The 17,562-nt window shown below is 41.4% G+C and overlaps 2 protein-coding genes across 5 annotated transcripts in view; one reads left to right on the top strand and one right to left on the bottom strand.

Annotated features, from left to right (window-relative positions):
- LOC131514856 (trace amine-associated receptor 8-like) overlaps nt 1-14,013 on the bottom strand; it is a 37,741-nt gene extending 23,728 nt beyond the window's left edge. Inside the window, exons 1-2 of one of the 2 annotated variants that reach the window (XR_009263303.1) lie at nt 13,789-13,895; nt 10,395-10,666 (exon numbers count right to left, since the gene is read on the bottom strand). Coding sequence is in view for 1 of the 2 variants with exons in the window: in XM_058735300.1 (XP_058591283.1) it covers nt 13,789-13,918 (130 nt within the window). In the remaining variant the exon portion in view is untranslated. Of the gene's footprint in view, nt 1-10,394; nt 10,667-13,788 lie in introns of those variants that run through there. The other variant, XM_058735300.1, reaches the window with a different exon arrangement.
- Nucleotides 14,014-15,217: 1,204 nt separating this feature from the next.
- Nucleotides 15,218-17,562, top strand: part of STX7 (syntaxin 7) — a 42,872-nt gene continuing 40,527 nt past the window's right edge. For all 3 annotated transcript variants that reach the window (XM_058735297.1, XM_058735299.1, XM_058735298.1), the window contains exon 1: nt 15,218-15,347. The gene's annotated coding sequence lies outside the window, so the exon portion shown is untranslated. The remainder of the gene's footprint in view (nt 15,348-17,562) is intronic.

Below are 17,562 nucleotides of genomic sequence, written 5' to 3'. Positions count from 1 at the left end.
ACAGAGGCCACAGCCTCTGTTTCACTTTTTCCTTGAAACAATGTACAGTTCTATGTTTGGGATCTGACTTTCTAGAACTTAGGTAACACAACCCGAAAGTGCAGAGGGACTTAAACGCCCCATGGGGTGACCTTTGGTCCATGAAAATCAAAAGACGAAAGGGAAGCAAACGTAAATACTCCTCCCTCCTCCCCTTTCCCTCAAGCTTCTCCAGATTTGGTTCCAAATCACTGTGGGTATCTGAAAGGCCAATCTGGAAGATGTCCCATGCCACTGGTCCCAACTGCCTAAGCCATGCTTTCTTGGTGATGTGCCACTTTATATTTCTCTCCCTCTCTCCTGCCTGGCTTCCCCTTTCCCCTTGCTCCTGCTGCCCTAGGATTACTGTAAAGCTTTACTATGGGGATGGGGGAGGAAAGGAGATGTTGCATAAAGATACAAACTTGCAGTAGACAAATAACCTGGAGCACAGTGTAGTGATTAGAGACAACAATATTGCATTATAAACATCAAACTTGCTATTAAGAAATGATTAAAGAAGACAGTTTAAGTGATAGAAACAAAAGCTATTTAATACTTAATGGGGCACCTGGGTGGCTCAAGTCAGGTGAACGTCTGACTCTTTTTTTTTTTTTTTTTTTTTTTTTTTAATTTTTTTTTTCAACGTTTTTTATTTATTTTTGGGACAGAGAGAGACTGAGCATGAACGGGGGAGGGGCAGAGAGAGAGGGAGACACAGAATCGGAAACAGGCTCCAGGCTCCGAGCCATCAGCCCAGAGCCTGACGCGGGGCTCGAACTCACAGACCGCGAGATCGTGACCTGGCTGAAGTCTGACGCTTAACCGACTGCGCCACCCAGGCGCCCCGAACGTCTGACTCTTGATCCCGGCTCAGGTCATGATCCCAGGGTCATGGGATTGAGCCCCGCATCGGGCTCCGTGTTAAGCATGGAGCCTGCTTAAGATTCTCCCTCTCCCCCCACCCCCTCTTTCTCTGCCCCTTCCCTTCTCACACACTCTCTCTCTCAAATAAAAAATAAAAATTAAAAAGAAACACTTCATGTAGTGGACAGTCTCCTTTCAGAGAGCTGCAAAATGGGGTGGAGGGCAGAAAACTTTTATAGGATGAAGAGTAAAGAACAATGAAGAGAAAAAAAATATCCGATCGACTGGGGCCACGTAGCCAACCTTGTTTGGAGTGAAGAGGCCCACAGTTGGATGGGCATTTGGGGATTGGCTGACTGGAAATGCTGCTTCTCCGGTCAAGCAGAGCATATACAAGGACACAAAAGTTAATCTAAGCTTTGGTTTGCTCACATGCATCCCGGGTAGGAATGGCTTAATGTTGGGCTTAGAAATTTATTTCAATATTGCTAAGACACAAGATCTTAATTATTGGCACCACAAAATGAAATGGCAATTATGTGACATAATCTAGGTGTTGGCTAACAATACAATGGCAATATATGGCAATATATAAATGTATCAAAACAACACGTTGTACATCTTAAACTTACTCTGTTACATGTCAAATATATTTCAATTAAAAAAAAAAAAACTTTAGTATGTAAAATTTGGCCTTAGGCTCTATTTTTTAGGAAACGGATTAAGACACTTCTGTGAATTGTCCATTCTGAACTTTTGTTAATTTTTCTAGTGCGATGTCTTAGGCTGTTTCTCTCAGTGCAGAAACTGAAGTGAGGAACCAGACAAGTTAGGGAGAATACTCACAGGAGAGAGGGACTTAGGAAAGTTGGATGAGCAAAGGGCAAGCTGGGAATGTGGTCTCTTCTGCAGAGAGCTTCAGTCCATCCCAAATGGAAGATCGAACACAAGCCACACCACACCACAGAACCACAGAATTGGTTCCACCACAAGCCCAGGAGTTGATGTCAATCAGTCACCGACAGAGTCCTTGAGTCAGGGAATGTTGCTCCTGAGTGGGACAGCTCCCTTATGATAGGAGAAAATACGATTCAGCAGACAGAGGAAGATTAGGGCCTGAGGTCCCTGGGTGGGGAAAATCACCTATTTGGGAACAATGCTGGGAGTGTCTGACCACAGCAATGCCCCTCAGGCATGAGGTTCCTCTTAAGAATGTAACAGACCCCACCTTTGCCCCCTCAGGTTTCTCTTCAGGAATTTGACAAAAGACCTAAGTACAGCCATAGACCCTCCTCGTGCAATGGAAAAGAGCCCATCAGGAATGGACAACCCAGCACCCAGAGCTATCAAGCCAATAAGGGCAGAACCTTTGAAGAAACTGGGGGAAGGGATGGGGGAGGGCTCGCCAGAACCTTATAAAACAAAGACCCTTGCGTATAGCCTTCAGCCATTCACTTTCAAATGTCCCTTCTCTGTAAAGAGAGTTTTCCTACTATTTTTCCTTTCTGATCTTATACTCTAATAAACTTTTGCCTATGCTCATTTTGTGGCCACCTCTCCATTCTTCAAAGAGGAGAGACAACAAATCCCAGGTATTGTGGTAAACAAAAATCCTGCAACACCCTTGAGCCACAGGCAATTCTGCAGAGAAGGCCGGTGTGATTTGTTCTTAGCCCATATGGCAGCTGTGGTTTGGTGACAGTGGCCTTGAAGAGGAATCTAGTTGGGGTATCAGTAGCCTCTACCACATGAGATTTGTCTTTCTTACAAATGATAACAGGATGTAAACCATTTGTATTAGAACCTGTAAATACTTTCTCTTCATTTGTCATTCTTTCACTTTGTTGCTGATTCTAATGAAGAAATTATGAATTTTTGTGTCAAGGGGATCAGAATATGCCCACTACAAAATATACCACTTTGACATGAAGGGGATTTTCAGCTGAAGGTATTTGAGACTCAACAAATGAAAAAAAAAAAATAATAAAGGGAGGGAGGTGGCCTTTCCAAAGCTTCTCTTATCTGACTAAAAGCAACACATTCTAAGAAATTAGGCTGCTATAAAATTTCCCTTCAGAGCAGTTATACTCTCAGACAGGAGAACATGAATATAACCTACTCCAAATCCTTTCTCTAAGGGAGTTTTACAACTGCTCAGAACTGTATAGATAAACATCACCACAAGCTTTCTCATCTCCAGTCTATTGTCCCAAAAATCTATTTGTTTTTCCTAACTAAACCTATTTTTTTTTCCTCATAAGTCTTTTCTCTTCCCTACCTTTCCCCTGTCAAGTCAGGTATATAAGCCTTCAGCTCTATCCATTTGACAAGCTAGCCACTTCCTTTGTGGGCTCCTATATGCATGCAAAATCAACCTTTTTGCCTTGTGAATCTGTCTTTTATTGGCTTAATCCACAAGCCCCAGTTATTGAATTTAAGAGAGTAGAGGAAAAGCTTTTTCCCCCTCCTCTACATGTGTCATAAATATAAATCATTGTTTAAGTTTTCTGCTTTCCTTGTCTTTTTCACTCCAAGATGAAAACAAAAATCATTCAGGTAAACAGAATATAATACAGGCCATAAACTGGGATCTACGCAAAGAAATAAAGAGATGCAGAAATATAATTTACCAAAATGAAGTCATTTTTTTCTCTCGTGTTAAATTGCTCTAAAAGAGGGATGACTTTATATCAAAAGTAGAAAAATATATTATGTTTTTATAGACTACGTAAAAGTGAAATGCATGGCAACAACAGCAAAAGAAATGGAAAAAAAAAAGAAGAAAGAAAAAAGACCTGGTAATGCACTGCTACAATGTCTTCAGAAATACATTACTTGAAAGTAAATTCAGATTAATTTTTAAAAGAGGTATAAATCAATTCTAAAAGAAGTATGTATACTTCTTTTAGAAAAATTTCAATAGAGGAGATAAAATAGAATTATTTAAAAATTCTTAATTAAACCGAGGGAAGAGAGAAAAAGGAGAAGAAACAACAAATGGAACAGACAATGATTGGAAAGCTGGTAGATTTCAGCTCAAATAATAACTTTAAATGTGAATAACCTCTACATATCAGTTAAGATCAGGTGGAATTTGAAATTTAAAAAAATATGTTCATTATAGCACCAAAATAAATGAATGTTTGACTCGCAAAACGTGTGTAGGATCTTTATACTGAAAATTATAAAACACTGATACAAAATAAAATAAAATACAAATAAATGAAGAGATATACTATGTTCATGAGTTGAAAGTCTCAATATTGTCAATTCTTCTAAATGCATTCTGTCAATTCAAAGCAATCCCCACCAAAATTCCAGCAAGATTTTGTAAATATTGATGAGGTGCTTCTAAAATTTGTGCAGAAAGTCCAAGGAACTGAAATGGCCAAACAACACTGGGTAAAAAAAATAATAAACCAGAGCTCCATGTTACCCAATTTCAAAACTTATTCCAGAGCTTCAGTGACTAAAACAGCATGATGTTGGTGAGACAGTAGACACATCGATCAACGAAACAGAACGGAACAGAAATAGATCCATATAAATGCAGGCAACTGATTTTTGACAAAAGTGCAAAGGCAATTCAATGGAGAAAGGATAGTCTTCTGTACAAATGGTGCTAGAATAATTACATATCCATAGGCAAAAAAAAAAAAAGTAAACAAAAAAGAACCTTGATATGTCCCTCATATATTATACAAAAGTTAATTCAATATGGGTTATAGTAAAATGTAAAACCATACAACTTTAAGAAGAAAATATAAGAGAGGCACCTGGGTGGCTCAGTTAAGTGTCCGATGCGGGTCATGATCTCCCAGTTGGTGAGTTCCAACCTTATGTCCAGCTCGCTGCTGTGAGCCTGTCAGTGCAAAGCCCACTTGGGATCCTCTGTACTCCTCTCTCTGCCCCTCCCCTGCTTGCAATCTCCCAAAAATAAATAAATATTTTTTTAAAAAAGAGAAAAAAATATAAGAGAAAAATATATGTAATTCTGGGTTTGGTGATGAAAGATTCAACACTAAAAGCCTGATCCATAAAAGAAAAATGAGGCAAATCGGACTTTATCAAAATTAAAAAGTTTTGCCCTGTGAACGACACTGTAAGGAAAACAAAAAGACAATCTGTAAAATGGGAGGAAATATTTGCAAATGCCATATTTGATAAAGCACCAAAATATATGAAGAACTTTTCAAACTCAATGATAGGAAGACAACTCAACAATAAAAATAATAGGCAAAAGATCTGAACAGACACCTCACTAAAAAATAAATAAGGATTTCAAATATGCTTCTAAAAAGAACATTCAATATCATTATGGACACGAAATTAAAACAAGGGGTGCCTGGGTGGCTCAGTCAGTTAATCTGACTTCTGCTCAGGTCGTGATCTTGTGGTTCGTGGGTTTGATCCCCGCATGGGACTCTGTTATGACAGCTCAGAGCCTGGAACCTGTTTCGGATACTGTCTCCCTCTCTCTCTGCCCCTCCCCCACTTGCATTCTGTCTCTCATTCTCTCTCGAAAAATAATTAAACATTAAAAAAAAAGTAACAAAAATAAAACCACAAGATGCCACTACATACCTAATAGAATGCAAGTTAAAATTAAATTTGAAACTTAAAAAGAAATAAAAGGAAAATGTAACAATATCAAATGGTGACAAGGATTTAGAGCTACAAAAATCCTCATTCGTTGCTGGTGGGAATAGAAAACAATTTGGAAATGGCAAAACAACTTTGGAAAACAATTTGGCAGTTTCTTACAAAATTAAACATATACAACCCAACAATCCTACTTCCAGATATTTACCCAAGTGAATTGGGTAAATTCACTTGGGTAAATTGAATTTACCTGTCTGCTGATATTTATAGAAGCTTTATTAATAATTGCTAACTTAGGGGCGCCTGGGTGGCTCAGTCGGTTGAGCGGCCGACTTCGGCTCAGGTCATGATCTCACAGTCTGTGAGTTCGAGCCCCGCATCGGGCTCTGTGCTGATGGCTCAGAGCCCGGAGCCTGTTTCAGATTCTGTGTCTCCCCCTCTCTCTGCCCCTCCCCTGTTCATGCTCTGTCTCTGTCTGTCTCAAATATAAATAAACATTAAAAAAAAAATTAAAAAAAAAATAATAATTGCTAACTTAGAAATGACCAGGAAGTGAATGAATAAACAGCGTTACATGCAAACAATGGAATAGCGCTCAGCCTTAGAAAAGAACAAACTATTGATTTTTATAACAACGTGGATGTATTTGAAAGAATGCTGGTAGGTTGTGAGACATCTGTCACCCCGTTGATCACCAGCATTGGTTCGGCTGATCTGGCTGGATTGGTGCATGTTCCCTTCCTCCCTCACCGTTGCATGTGGGTCCCTTTGGAAGCAGCAGACTCAGTTGAAGAGTCAGATCCTCCTGAATAGAGGGAGGCCGGTCTTGGTCAAGGTACAGGTAGCTGAGCTCCCCTGCTAGAGTCTCCAAATAAGCTCTCAGGGTCCTTTTGTAGGGAGAAAGCAGGGTAGTCAAGGTTCCAAGACTCCAGACACATGCAAATGAAGTGCTGCCTGCGGCAGTCTGCCTTTCTGGGGAAAAAAAAAAAAAAAAAAAAAAAAAAGCTGCTAAATGAAATAAGTCAGGTCCAAAAGACATCATATTGTATCAATTTCTGTTTTGGAAAAGGCAAAACTATAGGGACAGAAAACATAAGTGGTTGACAAAGGCTGGGGGGAAACTGACTAAAAGTTACAGCAAAAGGGAATTTTTAGGGAGATAAAACTGTTCTGCATGGTCCTGGGGTCACTCCATGCATTTGTCAAAAATCCATAGAACTGGGGCACCTGGGTGGCTCAGTCGGTTGAGCTCCCGACTTCGGCTCAGGTCACGATCTCATGGCTTGTGAGTTTGAGCCCCGCATCAGGCTCTGTGCTGAGAGTCCAGAGCCTGGAGCCTGCTTCGGATTCTGTGTCTCCCTCTCTCTCTGCCCCTAACCCACTCGCATTCTGTCTCTGTCTCTCAAAAATAAACATTAAATTTTTTTTTTCAAAAATCCATAGAACTGTGTACCACAAAGTGTACACTTCACTCAAATTTAAAATAAAAAAAAATTGGGGTGCCTTGTTGGCTCAGTTGGTTGAATGTCCAACTAGATTTCAGCTCAGGTAATGACCCCAGGGTCATGGGATCAAGCTCATGGAATCAGTATTCTCTCTCTCTCTCTCCCTCCCTCCCTCCCTCCCTCCCTCCTTCTCCTCCTTCTGCTCTTCTTCCCCGCTCATACTCTCTCTCTAAAAAATATAAATAAATAAATAAATAAATAAATAAATAAATAAATAAATAAAATTTGGTGACTCCCAGGTGGAATGCAGATGTGTGACAAATGAATCTAACTGCAACACAAATATAACAACTTCAATGAAGGGAGTGAGGAAAAAGAACTGATCTTGGTAATTTTGGGAAAACACTGTTTTGACTCCATACTGTAAGGCTAATGACAAAAAGAATTGCCCATAAACACTGTCCTCCAGTTTTTAATTCACAGAACTGTGAATTAGGAATTCTGAAGTGGGGCACCTGGGTAGCTCTGTTGGTTAAACATCTGACTTCGGCTCAGGTCATGATCTCACAATTTGTGAATTTGAGCCCTGCGTCAGGCTCTGTGCTGACAGCTCAGAGCCTGGAGCCTGCTTCAGATTCTGTGTCTCCCTCTCTCTCTGCCAGTCCCCCCGTTCACATTCTCTCTCTCTCTCTGCTTCAAAACTAAACATTAAAATAAATTAAAACAACAAGAATTCTGAAGCTACATTGCACAAGTAAGTACTTGAGTTATAGATAAGGAGAGCCAGGTTCCTCACTGTTAGAGAAATATGCTAACAATTAGGGAAGCAGGGAAAGGTAAAAATAACGCTGTGATGTCAGATTAGAGTTGGAAATACCTATGTGAACTTATGTTGATAGATAGATAGATGATAGATAGATAGATAGATAGATAGATAGATAGATAGATAGAACCAGATAAAATTATGGATACATGTGTATGCATGAGTTAACATGCATAGATTTCCTAGCTCTGTCCATTGAGAGGGCATAAAAGTAATGACACCCCAGTACAATGAGAAGGCGAGCATCCAGACCTTGGTCTCTAAATATAATTTTCTGATGAAAGGAACAATAGCTCCATAGTAAAATGAATGAGCTTGGAGCAACTTGTTGTAACAAGTAAAGAAGTGCTAGGAAAAAAAAAAATGACATAGGAACTAACCTAAAAATATCCCCAATGGTGAAAGTAACTTAATTATAACATAAAAAGTAAAATAAATATATATAAATCCATATTGATACAAAAATTATTTTTCATGTTTATTTTTGAGAGAGAGAGGCAGAGACAGAGAGCACAAGCAAGGGAGGGGCAGAGAGAGGGAGACACAGAATCTGAAGCAGGCTCCAGGCTCTAAGCTGTCAGCTTAGAGCCTGACACAGGGTTCGAGCCCATGAACTGTAAGATCATGAGCCGAGCCAAAGTCCAAAGCTCAACCAACTGAGCCACCCAGGTTCCCCAATATAAATAAATTCTTGAAAAAAAATAAATTTGGGAGAAATGACAAATATTCCTTACAGAAGAAATAGAGGATCACTTTTGAACACAACAGTAAAAGCTGTTGTAGGCAAAATATACTGATGAATGCGAAAACCAGTAGGCAAAACTTTAAGGGAAAGCTAGATATATGTACAGCCTCAAAGAAACTCTCTCCAAATATTTATTAAGTACTGTCATAGTTTCAACATATGTGCATAAATTTTTAACATTTTTCCCCTCTGGAGGTGAAATTCAATCCTCCTCCTCTTACTTGTGAACTGGACTTGGTGATTCTCTTCTACTGAGTATATAATATGGAAATGGAAAAAATACCAACTTCACTTTGGAGAAACCTCACAAACATCACCTTAACCAAGTGATCGAGATTAACATCACCAGTAATAGATCCTGCTGATACCACGTATTCCATGGCAAGATATGAAAAGAACACTCCACCTCCATGGTATTCCTTCCAAAAATCTACAGTCCAGTCTAATCATCAGACAAACCTAAACTGAGGCACATTCTAAAAAAATCTGACAACATCACAACAAAAAAGGAAAGACAGAAAACTGTCACAGATCGGAGAAGACAAAGGAAACATACTGTGTAAGTAAAACGTGATATCCTGGATTGGATCCTGGAACAGAAAATGGACATTAATGAGATAAATCAATAGTTTAGTTGCTACTACTATACCAGTGTTAATTTCTTAGTTTTGACAAATGCACCATCATTAAGTTCATTAGGAGAATCTGGGTGGGGTATATGAGGGAACTCTACTGTCTTTGCCCGTCTTCTGCAAGTCTGCAATTATTCTAAAGAATTTACTTAAAAAATGAGGAGGAGGAGAGAGCATATTCTGGTTAAAGGGAGCTGCCTAAAGAGCACCTAGATGGTTCAGTCGGTTAAGCATCCAACTGTTCATTTTGGCTCAGGTCCTGATCTCAAGGTTCATGAGATAGAGCCCCAAGATTCTCTCTCCCTCTCTCTCTGGGCCTCCCTCACTTATGTTCTCTCTTTCTCTCTCAAAGTAAACAAAATAAACTTAAAAAATTCTTTTACAAGGGAACTGCCTGAGCAAAGCACAAAAATAAGAAAAACCCTGGTATGTGGTTAGCGCTGGTAGGAGGGCGGTGGGAGCAGAAAAATATGGAGTTCTTTAAGCTGGCATATTCCAAAGCATAAATTTCAATGCAGGGAAGGGCAGGGTCCAAATCAGGTAGGTCCTTATATATAAAGTGACCCATGTAATTTATTATCTAACGGGGACACTTTTGAGAATGAAATGGGGTGCTCAGCAGACAAGAGACTGGGACAACAAGCATAAACTGGGACTGTCCTAGGCAAACTAGGACATATGACCAGTCACCCTATTAATGCACCATGAGAAGGGGTTTGGACCTGATTTTGAGAGCAATGTTTTCTTAATGTTTATTTATTTTTGAGACAGAGAGAGACAGAGCATGAATGGGGGAGGGTCAGAGAGAGAGGGAGACACAGAATCTGAAACAGGCTCCAGGCTCTGAGCTGTCAGCACAGAGCCCGACGCGGGGCTTGAACTCACGAACCGCGAGATCATGACCTGAGCCGAAGCCGGACGCTTAACCGACTGAGCCACCCAGGCGCCCCGAGAGCAATGTTTTCTGTAACGCGTATTTTGAAGGTCCTTACAGCCATTGAATAAAAATTCAGAAAAAACTAAGTTAAAGAAAATTACCCTTGGGGCACGTGGGTAGCTCAGTTAGTTAAGCGTCCGACTCTTGATTTCACTGCAAGTCATGGTCTCACAGTTTGTGAATTGAAGTCCTACATCCAACTCTGCGCTGATGGTATGGGGCCTGCCTGGGACTCTCTCCCTCCCTCTATCTCTGCCCATGCTCTCTCTCTCTAAAAACAAATAAGCTTAAAATAAGCTTAAAAAACAAAGAAAGAAAGTTATCCTTGTTACTTTGCTGAACCACATCTCAGAGCCTTTAATTTACAAATGGGTTGTGTGAATCTTCAAGAATGTATCACAATATGGGGCGCCTGGGCGGCTCGGCTCAGTCTGTTAAGTATCTGACTTCATTCAGCTCAGGTCATGATCTCCCAGTTCTTGAGTTCCAGCCCCGCATTGGGCTCTGTGCTGACAGCTCAGAGCCTGGAGCCTGCTTCAGATTCTGTGTCTCCTTCTCTCTCTGCCCCGCTCTTGCTCAGGCTCTGTCTCTCTCTCTCTCAAAAATAAATAAACATTAAAAATTTTTTTTTGAAATAAAGAATGTATCACAATATGGCTTCCCAGATGGTTCTCCATAGATGCCCCTCTCTGATTCCTTCTTCCAACCTATACAACATCCCACCTCTGCTCAGTTCAACCACTTTTATTTTTAAGGGTACATTTGGGGGCATGGGGAAAGCATGAAGCCTGAGTGATGGAGATCCCTCCTTCCAATGGTCAGTGGTGGCCTTGAGGATAATAAGGTTGAGTAAAACCGTATATAGAGACACTAATGAGGAGGCTGCTGTAGTAGCCTGAGACACAGACAGAGGGACATATCAACAAAATTTAGAGGCAAAATTAGGATTGAACATACAGATCATCATATTATAATTGTTCATGTAAGATTTCTATGGGATGTCTATTACATCTGTGTTTAAAAGTCAGAAAAATCTGTTCTGTACTTGGCATATCACTAGGCACTTGTGTGGTTTTAGAAACCAGCAGAGGAACATGGATGGTTTTAGCAAACAGCAGAGGAATATGGATGGGGGTGCTTAAAAATAAGGAATAATGAAACAAACTCTTATTTATTAGATATTAATTTAAGCTGCTTTTTTTTTTTAACGTTTATTTATTTTTTGGGGGGTGGGGGGAGAGAAAGAGGGAGAGAGAGAAAATCCCAAACAGGTTCCTTGCTATCAGCTCAGAGCCCAATGTGGGGCTCAATCTCATGAACTGTGAGATCATGACCTGAGCTGAAATCAAGAGTCAGACTCTAACTGACTGAGCCACTCAGGCGCCCTAAACTGCCTTTTAATCTAGCATAGATTTCTTAGAACAGCTGTGGTTTTTCCATTTTATTATCAATCAAAAACACACTTTTACAACTCAACTTGTACCTCTCATTTGCCAATAAATTCCTTGTCTTGCTAGATTTTTCTTTTTGTATCTTTTACTTCTCTGGCTCTCCCCCAAGATCACATGGTGGTTTTTTAAAAATTATTTTTAGTTCATGGTCTATTGAATGAACAGGTAATTATTCCCTTCCATTCACTACAATTTTTCTTCCAAAGGCTAGAGATAGAACAGGGGAGAGTTCCTTATCCTACCTAGCAGAGGGGGTATTTATATTAATAAGGACACAACAAATACACTGATACAATTCCCACTCAAGGACTTCTAATGCCCTTTAAAATCTTTCCAATAAGACCCAAATTCCCAAAATTACTAGCTCTCAAAAATCCAATTACAAGGCTTCACATGTAAGTAACTCCTGCAAGCGTAAAAGATTCGCTTGAGAAGTGAAATGACTGCCAATTAAATAGGCAGAATTTTTGAGCCCTACTGGGTTCAAGGACGCTGGCTGAATTTGTCTCAGTAGCAGGTAGATATTCAGATGGGACACTCCAAATGTCAGGAACGCTTTGGGAATTCATTTTCCCTCTGTGCCTCTAAATTTCGCAGGGTTACCCACACCCTATGTACTTTTTTCATTTGAATACAAAGGGGTGACGTCTCGTAGGTTTTCAAAAGACCCGAAAGGAGTCCATTCATAACATATTTTAAAACATGAGGAATTGGAAAGAGCCCAGGAGGAGGATTCAGACAGCTGACCCTCTGTCCTGGTTCAATCAGTAAGCAGAAGCATAACCTAAGGAGGCTACCTAGCCTCAGGTTTTCTGTTGCATTTCTTCCTTCCCAAAGCCCTGGGTTCTCTCAAAGGAAACAGGAAGTTTGAAATATGCATCAAGCCTTATGAGTTCTTTTCATGATAGTTCCTTGAATGATTGAAATTCCTTTTCCTGTTCACCAACCATTTCCTAATTCTCAAGTCCAATGCACAACTTTTGGCTCTTAATTTACTTGAACTTTCTGTGACATGTGATATCATAGAGCATTTCCTCTTTTTGAAATGGTTTCCTTCATTCTCTACTTCACCTTTTCCTGGTTTACTTCCTAACTCTCTGATCACTCCTTTTCAGAGTTTTTCTTTCTCAGCTCCCCTTAAACCCAGGAGTCCGTAACAGTCCATACTTAAAGTTAGTGACCTCATCTCCTCCCACAGCTCCAGCCAGAACTCTACTTTGAACTCCAGTTCACGTTTTCAAGTACCCGGGGGGTGCTTGAAGGGAGGCACATCTCAAAAGTGGATATCACTTCCCCAGGATCTTAACTACAACCCGTCCAAAGCTAAACGTAGGTAGCTTTGCTCCCCCATTTCACCACCTTCGTCCTCAAACTGCAATTACTTTATTAGCAATGCTAGATCTCAGATAACTACATCATATTCAACTCAGTTTTGCAAGTCCTGAAAACAGTAGCCCTCTCTCCCATCTTTCATATCTAATTAATTTCCAAGTCTCCCTAAATATTTTGCAAAGCAGGCCTTACTGTTTCTTTCCCAATGCATTTGCCTTAGGAAGTCCTTCAACATCTCTGCTATCGGGGACATTCTAAATTGGGGATGTGCTACTATTCCAGTAGCCTTCTAAAAGGCTGCAGTCTCGGGCGCCTGGGTGGCGCAGTCGGTTAAGCGTCCGACTTCAGCCAGGTCACGATCTCGCGGTCCGTGAGTTCGAGCCCCGCGTCAGGCTCTGGGCTGATGGCTCGGAGCCTGGAGCCTGTTTCCGATTCTGTGTCTCCCTCTCTCTCTGCCCCTCCCCCGTTCATGCTGTGTCTCTCTCTGTCCAAAAATAAATAAAAAACGTTGAAAAAAAAATTAAAAAAAAATAAATAAATAAAAGGCTGCAGTCTCTCTCTCTCTCTCTCTCTCTCCCTTCCTCTCCATTCTCAATGTTATTTCCTTTAAATTTCCCCCATCTCTCCAGAGTTTTCTTCATTAAATAGAATTATGAGCACATCACACTTTTGGCTTAAAATCCTTTAATAGTTTAACTCCTCATAAATATTCATCTAACACGATGTAGAGGCTTTTCATTATATAAACTCCACTTGCCTTTCCAATCTTATGTCCCTCCAGCCCATCCCCTATGCTTCATCTAAATAAAATTATACAGAGACCCCTAAAAGTTTGCACTTGCCTACTAAATCTTTATCACAGCACCTCTTCCACTATCCTGGGAAGAATCTCACTCCTTAAGATCCTTGAGGGAAAATACTATACACCTTACTCACCTGGATATGTGCTGCTCTGGGAACAGTATCTGGCACACGACAGGTTCTCAATGAATATTTGTTGACTGGAAGATAATGGTGGGAAGAATTGGGGATTCTGAATGAAGTCATCTGGACCTGTGCTGCTCATAATTATTTGTGTGTTTTGATGAAGTTTCTTTGGCTTTCAGTTTCTATAATCTTCTTCCTAAATGAGGAAGTAGAGCTAGATTTTCTATAAGGCCCCCTCCGGCTTTTTTTTTTTTTTTTTTTAATACTCTATGGCTGAAACTATTGCCTATTATAGAAGTTGAAATACCTACTTCATCTGATTTCAGAATGTTTTATAAAAATTTTAAAATATTGAAAAAGGGCATTTCACATAAAAATCTGAATTTCCTAGAAGTCTACACGTGGTGCTAGCTGAATCGTGCTGTCTTTAGATGGGATGAGTGCCTTCTGTTTGGGCAGTATTCTCACTCTATTGTCCCCTTTTCAGAGGCAGAATATAAGTTGTCGTTTATTAAAACACTTGCACTGTAGTTTTCTTCAGGAAAGATGTGAAATAGGAAATATCTCTTGTTCCCATTTTTCTGTTAAACGTAGAACAATTAAAAATAACCCGAGAGACCCTTGTGTTTCTTATTGCTGTCTGACCTCACTCCCTTACGTATATATGTATGTATAATGCTAAACAACCTAGAATTTTCTCAGGGGGTACCAATTCAAAATATCCTGGTTGTGGTTTTTATAGCGTTAGTGCATCTAGACCTTTCATGTCCTTAAGATCTTTTCAGAAAATAGTGAGGCCTTAATACAGGCAAAGGCCAAGTCTTTTCATCTTCTAATTAATTTGCCGAATATGTCTTTCACCAAAAGCAATCGATGCTTTTACCTAACAATTACATTACGTTTGAATATTTATCATCAGAACATTCTCTGCTCTTTTCAAACCCCGTTAAAACTACTCTCTATCCTTCAGAAATTCTTAGAATGGCCTGTACATGCTATGAAAACTTGTCTACTAAGTGGGCACACGGAGGTGACTCTTCACTTATTCTGTCATTGTTCCTGCCAGGATTGCATATTTGCGTTAGCATTTTTTAATGGATCTGTGAAAACGTTCTACTTGCCGACACTAAGGACAAGATGGGCAGGACCTGATGGGGCGGGCTCAAGACCCGAGTGTAGGGAGGCCGCCATCACCCGATAAAGACGGCTGCTTCATTCCCTCACCTTGTTTATTGCAGGTTGGCTAAGGCGTTAGCCTTCCATAATTCAAGGCCTCAAAAAAAAAAAAAACCCCACAAAAAAACACAAAAAACAACCTCCCTTTCAATTTTCTTAGTACCCCCATTCCCAGCTTAGAGACCCAGGGGGCGTAGCAGAACAGCTGTCACTCAATCCCGCTGGCCAACGGGAAGGGAGCGAGGCCCTCCTCCGTCCTAGCGCTGTACTGCGGGCATGCGCACTGGGCGTCCCAGCGCCACCGCCCATCAGCTGAGAATCTAGCTGGGGGCTCTCGGGCCGGTGGGTGCCTGGGGCCGGCGGAGGAGGAGGAGAAAGCCGAGGAGGTTGGGGTAAGAGGAACCTGGGGAGGGGGGTGGTCCCTGGCCCGGAGCCCCAGAGGCGCGAACTCCCGGCGGCTGCCGCGCCTCCTTGTTTGTGAGCGTGGTCAGGTGGCCGCCGCCCTGCGCTTTGCGGCTGTGGTAGGGAGGCGGAAGGCGGGCGCTGCCCCAGCCCCGGAGCGCCACCGCTGCTCGCGCCCCCGGTCAAGCGGGTCCCGCCGGCCTTGCCGGCTCTGCGAGCCCTGCGCCCGCAGCGCCGCATCCCCGCCGCCTCCCCGGCCGCGCTGGCTCCCATGCACCCTCGGGCGGGGCCGGCGCCGGGGCCCGCTGGGGCGGAGCTCCGGAATCCTGCTTCTGCCTGGAGCGAGCAGGACTTCGAGTGACCTCTTCCTCTTTGCAACTTACAGAGTTAGAAGACACAGTTTAAAGTTCTCTTCCCGAATACAGAGGAACTGAAAATAGATGCTGCAAGTCAAGGAACCATATGCATTTATTCGGGGACAGCTTGTAGTTGGTTTTGTTTGGCCTGAAGACGAGCTAACTTTCTTTGATCTTCCCCGTACGCGTCATTAATTGGTTTACGTGAAGACCTTTAAAAACACGTAAAATATTTCAAGGTCCTCCCCGGAACCCCGGCTTCTTGTTTTTTAGGTCGTTACTTTGTAAAAATTCAGACACAGAGGAAAAAATAACATTACCTTTCTGGTCAAATGCTTTATTTATTTGTTTTTCCTCTCAAGTTTCTTGTATTTGTTTGGCTCTTCTATACATATTTTGTTTAATTCAGATAATTGTATTTTAGCTGTAACTGTATATAATTTAAAACTCGAACAGAATCTGGAAGAAAATGATTATGAAGTGCTGTGCTGTTGAGTAATGTTGCAGGTGGACGTTTCTTCTGGGGGCAGCCTCAGCCTCACGCGGGCAGAGACTTCTAGCAGGTGTTCAGCAGTGTCTTGTGATGTGGACGCCCTCTGCTTTTCAGGCCGCCTTGAGAAGTTCGTCTCAGACTGTGACTAATTAAGAATTATGCTCTAGTTTCAAACTTTCTGTAGAAGTTAATATAATACCATTGTAACCCATTAATGATTGCATCATTTTTCTTAAGCTTTTTACTTGTGCTACTCCCGATAACGCAGTTGTATCTACTTTTGGTTTGTGCTGCTCCCGATAAAACAGTTATATATAGTTTTGGTTAGGATACCAAACTTTAGTTCAGTGCTGGGGGTGGAAAAATAAATTATATGAAACATCTGCAGGAAGTCTGAGTAAAGTTTGCCATGATTCCATTAAATTGAAAGTTTAGTGTATGAGAAGGGTGAAAAGTAATCCTTGGTATTGTGAATGAAACCGAATAGTATAATAGTGCAACGGACAGAGATGCTGAGCTAAAGTATTGGGTTAATTTGGTTTAGATAGAGAATGCTCACGGCCATAGAGTGATCACCTTCATGTTCGTGGAACATCTATGCACCAGATACAGCAAATTCCACAAGGTGACAAGGTTGTCTTGTGCTTATATCCCCAAGGTAGGGACAGATAATAAACAACACACTAACTAGATCTTTTTTTTTTTTTTAAAGGTTTTTAAAAATTTTTTTTAATGTTTTTTTTTTTAATGTTTTTTTTTTTAACGTTTATTTTTGAGAGAGACAGAGAGAGACAGAGCATGAACGGGGGAGGGGCAGAGAGAGAGGGAGACACAGAATCGGAAGCAGGCTCCAGGCTCTGAGCCATCAGCCCAGAGCCCGACGTGGGGCTCGAACTCACGGACTGTGAGATCATGACCCGAGCTGAAGTCGGACACTTAACCGACTGAGCCACCCAGGCGCCCCTAATGTTTATTTATTTTTGAGACAGAGACAGAGCATGAATGGGGGAGGGTCAGAGAGATTGGGAGACACAGAATCCGAAGCAGGCGCCAGGCTCTGAGCTGTCAGCACAGAGCCCAACGGGGGGGCTCGAACCCACGGACAGTGAGTTCATGACCTGAGCCGAAGTCGGACGCTTAACCGACTGAGCCACCCAGGCGCCCCTAACTAGGTGGTTTTAAATGATGATTAGCACCATAATAAAGGAAATTAGATAAACAGAAAGTGGCCAGAGTGGTGACTTCTCACTTCAGATCCGAATAGTCAGCAAAGACTTCTCTAGCATGTGATGAGACCTTGCTGGAGTAAAGGAGCCAGTCATGTGGAGATCTCGGGAAGAGCCTTCTAGGGATAGA

This window comes from Neofelis nebulosa, chromosome 6, assembly GCF_028018385.1.
Source record: "Neofelis nebulosa isolate mNeoNeb1 chromosome 6, mNeoNeb1.pri, whole genome shotgun sequence".
In the NCBI taxonomy this organism is placed as follows: domain Eukaryota; kingdom Metazoa; phylum Chordata; class Mammalia; order Carnivora; family Felidae; genus Neofelis; species Neofelis nebulosa.
Note: the sequence above shows the minus strand (reverse complement) of the source record. Positions and strands in the feature narration are given on the sequence as shown.